Raw genomic sequence first — 2,500 nt, forward strand, 5'->3', positions numbered from 1 at the left:
TAAGCGCTATAATGGAATTTATCAAAGTTGATTTAAATTGGTATAGATTACCCTTTTTGCAGTTCAATGTTACTTTGTATCTCAAAAGTATATTATGCTTTTAAAGTGTCCTTAACCCTAGCATAAAATATCAAAAAGATAATTATATATATATATAAAAAAAAAAAAAAAAACAATTTCCTTGAACATTTCATTGCTATTTTGTAAATCAAAAGTATATTGCGTTAAACCGTGTCTTAACCTTTGAATAAAACATCAAAAGGTTAATTCTCAAAAACTCTTTTGCAAGAACACTTAACAATAGCGCAACTGAACGTTGCAATTAACTGTAAAAAAAAAAAAAAAAAAAAAAAAAAAAAAAAAAAAAAAAACATTCTTAACCTTCATATTAATAAATCTTTTATTTTAATATTCTTAATCTTTATGTTAATAATTCTTTTATTCTAATATTCTTGATCTTTATCTTAATAAATCTTTTATTTTAATATTCTTAATCTTTATCTTAATCATTCTTTTATCAAGTACGAATGAATCAACGCCATTGACAACCCACCGAGGAAGCGACGAAGACCGGAAGGTCAATGAAAGTTCGCTTCGAGGTTTGTGGTACTCCTGCCTCTGGACGTCGGCTTCGCTCATTGCACAGTGTGAGTCTTTACTGGCGTATTTGTGTCCATAGTCTTGTATATATGGGGTTTAAAGGACTGCGTGTTGAAGTGTTCATCCTGATATCCAATATGTCAGGACTGACTTCATTGCGGACAATCTAGAGTCATTTTTATATATATTAATATTAATAATCATCATCATAATCTCCTCCTACGCCTATTGACGCAAAGGGCCTCGGTTAGATTTCGCCAGTCGTCTCTGTATTGAGCTAGATAATATATATATATATATATATATATATATATATATATATATATATATATATATATATATATATTCAAATAAGCCATATATATTTTTGATACATTAATGTCTGGATTCTCTTAACGACCTCGGGATCAGAGCCCCAGGCGAAATCACACAAAGACAAGAGCTTGGCTCCGGCCGGGAATCGAACCCTGGTCGGCAAGCTTGTACAGACAGTGACTAACCCACTTGGCCACGTGGGTTAGTCACTGTCTGTACAAGCTTGCCGACCAGGGTTCGATTCCCGGCCGGAGCCAAGCTCTTGTCTTTGTGTGATTTCGCCTGGGGCTCTGATCCCGAGGTCGTTAAGAGAATCCAGACATTAATGTATCAAAAATATATATGGCTTATTTGAATATGAAAAACACGTAAAATGTGCAAAATTTATCATATATATATATATATAAATATATATATATATATATATATATACATATATATATACACAATTATATATATACAATTTATGTCTATATATATATATATATATATATATATATATATATATATACACAATTTATGTCTACGTATATATATATGTATATATATATATATATAAATATATATAAATATATATATTTTATATAAACATATATATATATATATATATATACATTATATTTATATATATATATATATTTATATATATATATATATATATATATATATATATGTATGTGTATATATATATATATATATATATATATATATATATATATACAGTATAAGTGTGTAAAAGCGTGTATGCTGTGTGGAAGACCTTACTCATCTGTGTGTCACAAGGAATTCTCCCCTCCCTCCGCCCTTCTGCAGCCTGCTACTGGTGCCCGAGAGGCAACTCCGTCAGGATCATCACGGGCCTGTGGTTACTGCTCTGCCTGGTGGTGAACACCGTCTACAGGAGCAACCTGAAGGCGATGCTCATCCTGCCGAAGGTGCCCTTGCCCTTCAACAACATGGAGGAACTCGTCCAGTCGGGGATCAAGACTTACATGCCAGCCCAAAGCGTCGTTTATGATGCCATGATGGTTAGCTGATTACTTTGATTCTTTCGCATTGTCTAAAAATGGTCATAAACTGATTCCTTCACATTGCTTAGTAAATATTCGTGAGATAATTCTTTTGCATCACTCGGAAAATATTCATAAACTGATTCTTTCGCATTGCTCAGAAAATATTCGTAAAATGATCCTTTCGCATCGCTTAGAAAATATTCGTGAAATAATTCTTTCGCATTGCCTAAAAATATTTATAAGCTGATTCTTTTGCATTGCTTAGTAAATGTTCGTGAGATCATTCTTTTGCCTTGCTCGGAAAATATTCATAAAATTATTTTTTATGAAGGATCGATCTTAATGTTGTTACTGTTCCTGAAATATTTTATCTATATTGTTCATTCTTTTCTTATGGTTTGATCATTTATTTATTTCCTTCTTTCCCGAGCTATTTTTCCCTGTTGGCTATCTTGGCCTTATAGCATCCTGCTTTTCCAACTAGGTGTGCAGCTTAGATGATAATAATAATGATAATAATAGTATTAATAATAATAATACTAACAATAATAATAATAACAAAATAATAATAT

At 31.0% G+C, this 2,500-nt stretch overlaps 1 protein-coding gene across 1 annotated transcript in view; it reads left to right on the forward strand.

Moving 5' to 3' along the window:
- The window catches only part of LOC137621732 (probable glutamate receptor), an 11,324-nt gene that overhangs the window by 5,222 nt on the left and 3,602 nt on the right, over positions 1-2,500 (forward strand). The window contains exons 6-7 of the mRNA XM_068352250.1: positions 523-647; positions 1,729-1,943. Of these exons, the coding sequence (XP_068208351.1) occupies positions 523-647; positions 1,729-1,943 (340 nt within the window). The remainder of the gene's footprint in view (positions 1-522; positions 648-1,728; positions 1,944-2,500) is intronic.

Source organism: Palaemon carinicauda, chromosome 2 (assembly GCF_036898095.1).
Source record: "Palaemon carinicauda isolate YSFRI2023 chromosome 2, ASM3689809v2, whole genome shotgun sequence".
Lineage (NCBI taxonomy): Eukaryota > Metazoa > Arthropoda > Malacostraca > Decapoda > Palaemonidae > Palaemon > Palaemon carinicauda.